Genomic DNA, 3,485 nt, shown 5'->3' with positions numbered 1-3,485 from the left:
CTCGCCTCAGCTCACCGTGCAGTCCACCAGCCCCAGGCCGTAGACCACCTTCTCCACGTCCCGCTTGATCAAAATCCAGTCGGCCCGGCACCGCACGTACTCGAAGACCTCCTCGGACGTGATGATGCCGCCAAAGCGCGTCATGTCGCCCATGACGTGGCCGATCTCCTTCGACTTGTCGCCGTCGATCAGAAACAGCTGGCCGATCTCCTTGAGCGCGGCAAAGTACGGCAGCAGCTGGCGCTGGCGCAGCGACTGCGCAAACTTGTAGTAGTAGTTCAGGTCGCTGATCAGGATGATCGCGCCCGTGACCGAGATGGTCTGCTTCTTGATGTGCTTGCTGACGGCCGCGTAGAGCCGCAGGCCGACCTCCTGCAGGAAGACGTCCATGGTGTTCTTGTCCGCGTTGCCCTGGATGAGCTTGGTGTGGGTCGACAGGATGTCGACGATCTTGACCGCGGCGCGCGTCGGCCCGATGTCGACCATGAACGGCGAGCCGCGGGCGTGCGAGGCCGGCGGCGGCGACGCCAGCCCGAACGGCGAGCCCAGCGCGCCCATGCCCGGGATCGCCGGCAGGCTCGGCAGCGACGCGATCGAGCCCATGCCCGCAGCCGGCACCATGTACCCGTCCGGGTTGAACTCGTTGCGGTTCTGGACCGTGCGCAGGACGTACTCGATCTGGCCGATGAGGACGTCGATGCCGCGGTTGAGCCCGGACGCCACGCGCTCGTCCAGCATCTGCTCGAACCGGCGCTTCTCCTTGACCGAGAGCGACAGGAAGTCGGTGCGGTCGACGAAGCGCCGCGAGACGAGCTCCTTCTCGTAGAAGACGTCGACCATCTGCTGGATCAGGTCGCCGACGTTGACGAGCTCGAGGAACGTCACCAGCGGCTCGACGTCGTTCTTGGGCAGGCTGACGTCGCCCGGCGGCCGCGCGTCGTCGGCCTCGGCGTACGTCGGCGGCTTGTACTCGGTCAGGTGCTCGAGCGCCTTGTTGAACCCGTTCTCGATGTGCCGGAAGCCGAGGTTCTCGAGCAGGACGACGAAGATCAGCTCGCACTGCTCCTTGGCCTCGTCGGCCGTGGCCGACGGGAAGCCGGTGAAGTGCGCGCAGCGCTCGATGCTCTCGCGCGCGGCCTGCAACATGTCCAGGGCGACCTCGAGCGAGAACAGGCTCTTGATGGACTCGAGCCGCGAGTTGAGGATGGCCGCGTGCGCGGCCAGCTCGGTCGACGGCAGGTTGTCCATGTTGTACTTGGCCGCGGCCGCCGTGGCCGCCGTGTTGATCGACGACGCCGTGACGACGTGGCTCGACGTCGACGACGTGTCGTCGGCGGCCTCGGCCTTGGTCCGCGGCGCCGGCGACGGCACGCGGATCGACGTCACCGGCAGCAGCAGCACCTTCTTGAACGACGTCAGGAACGCGAGCTTGTCGCCCGAGTCCGGCGGCGGCTTGACGCCGCTCTTCAGGAACGTCTCGGTCTCGTGCTCCTGCTCGGCCGCCTTGCGCTCGAACACGGCGGCCTCGCGCTCGCACTTGGCCCGGAACCGGTCGAGCTCTTCCTGGAGGTACAGGTCGACGTGGTGGTCGAACATGCGGTCGATCATGTCCTGCACGGCCAGGTGGAACACCTGCTTCTCCGTCAGCACCGCCGGCGCCGCGTCCTCCGAGCCCAGCGTCGACACCGAGCCGCGCGCAGCCGCCTGCTCCGGCGGCGGCTCGAGCTGCAGGTTGAACGCCCGGCACTCGTCGTAGACGGCCGCGACGAGCTCGAGGTACGCGTCCACGGTCGCGACCTGGTGCGCCTCGTCGATCAGCGACGACAGGTAGTCGCCCACCACGTCCTCGACCACGCGCTCGATCAGCGGCAGCAGCACGGGCGTGCCCGGCGCAAACACCGTGTCGATCACGCCGTGCTGCTCGTTCACGCCGGCGGCCAGCCGGCGCAGAAAGTCCTTGGCCGGCCGCAGCTGGACCTTGTTGTCCGGCAGAAAGCACGACGCCGGCGGCGGCCCCGCCGGCCGGTCGTACAGCAGCGCGCACTTCTGCAGAAACAGCTGGACGCACGTCTGGCCGCCGTTGAGCGCGACCAGCACGGCCGCGTACCGGCGCATGCGGCCGCCGTAGTCGCGGTCGTCGAGGCCGGCCTCGAACTCGCGCAGCGCCGCGTTCTCGAAGATCTCCACGATCGCGGCGAGCCGGTCCTGGCGCTCGTCGCAGCCGTCGCCGGCCACGTCGCAGGCCGCGAACTGCCGCAGCGCGTGCAGCACGGCCGCCTGCTGCTCCGGGTCGCGGTACGTCTTGAAGATGACCGGGTCGACGTGGGTCCGCGACCGCGCCACGTCCGCGTACAGCGGCCCGAGCAGCCGGTACACGCGCGCAAACTCGTGCCGCGCAAAGCCCGGCACCGAGTGCACTGTGGCCAGCACGTTCAGCGGCGTCACCGGCTTGCGGAGGTCGGGCTCGAGCAGCTGCATGAACCCGCGGTAGTCCAGCCGCCGGCCGTGCCGGCTCACCGCGGCCTCCTCGTCGTAGTTCCAGACGCCGATCTGCTTGAGCTTGCGGATCCACACCGTGTCGTCGTAGACCAGCTGCCGGAACCGCCGGCACACGCCCGCGGCCGCCACCAGCGACGGCACCGGCAGGAACGAGAGAATGCTGGCGTAGACCGCCACCGGGAGCACGCGGGTTGCGCCGACCGTCCCGGACGCGGCCACGATCGGCGCGGGCGCGGCCAGCGGCGAGCCTGCGGCTGGCCGGGTCGCTACCTGCGCCATCTGTCTTTGTTGCGCCACGCCGCGCCTGGTCCGCCGTGAGGACCCTGTAGGCTCGTGGATGCTCTGCCCGGCGACTGGGGCAAACGGGCGCGGGTGAATCGGCGCCGAAGGATGGTTGCCGTGAAGAACGTGGCGATGGGTAGCCGCGCGGCGCACCATATTGCCGCCGATTTCGATCCGGGCACGGCCGTTGCGCCGCACCCCGCGCGGCGCTGCGCCCCATGTGGCGCACCGCGCCCGGCCCCTGCGCCGCTCGTCCCGGGCCCGCCGCCATGGACCCGCGCACTGCCAATGGCCCCAGACCGCCGGCGTGGCGCTGTGGCGTGGCGGTCGCGCGACCAGCGCCACACCGCCGCCTGCAGGCGTACGCTCGGCGCCACCTGTCACGGGGCGGCCACACGCCGTGCAGCGCGAGGCTGTGCGAGGAGGCCTTTGGCTGCGGGCAGCATGTAGCCGCTGTGGCGTATAGCCGCCGCTGGAGGCTCGCCGGGGGCGGTGCAGCGAGCCCCCGGCGGCGACTCCGTCGAGGGTAGCTGCCCTGCGGGCAGGCATGTAGCCGCTGTGGCGCATAGCCGCCGTTGGGGGCTTGCCGGGGGCGGTGCAGCGAGCCTCCGGCGGCGACTCCGTCGAGGGTAGCTGCCCTGCGGGCAGGCATGTAGCCGCTGTGGCGCATAGCCGCCGTTGGGGGCTTGCCGGGGGCGGTGCAG

At 70.3% G+C, this 3,485-nt stretch overlaps 1 protein-coding gene across 1 annotated transcript in view; it reads right to left on the bottom strand.

Moving 5' to 3' along the window:
- V1510DRAFT_417094 (exocyst complex component Sec10-like protein) overlaps positions 1 to 2,201 on the bottom strand; it is a 2,670-nt gene extending 469 nt beyond the window's left edge. The window contains exon 1 of the mRNA XM_066933887.1: positions 1 to 2,201. This exon is cut by the window's left edge and continues 86 nt beyond it. Coding sequence (XP_066788911.1) covers positions 7 to 2,115 — 2,109 coding nt within the window. The 5' untranslated portion in view covers positions 2,116 to 2,201 and the 3' untranslated portion in view covers positions 1 to 6.
- Between the last annotated feature and the right edge of the window lie 1,284 nt (positions 2,202 to 3,485).

Source organism: Dipodascopsis tothii (genome assembly GCF_038497935.1).
Source record: "Dipodascopsis tothii strain CBS 759.85 unplaced genomic scaffold V1510scaffold_15, whole genome shotgun sequence".
Classification (NCBI taxonomy): Eukaryota; Fungi; Ascomycota; class Lipomycetes; order Lipomycetales; family Lipomycetaceae; genus Neoaidaea; species Neoaidaea tothii.
This window is presented reverse-complemented; position numbering and strand designations above follow the sequence as displayed.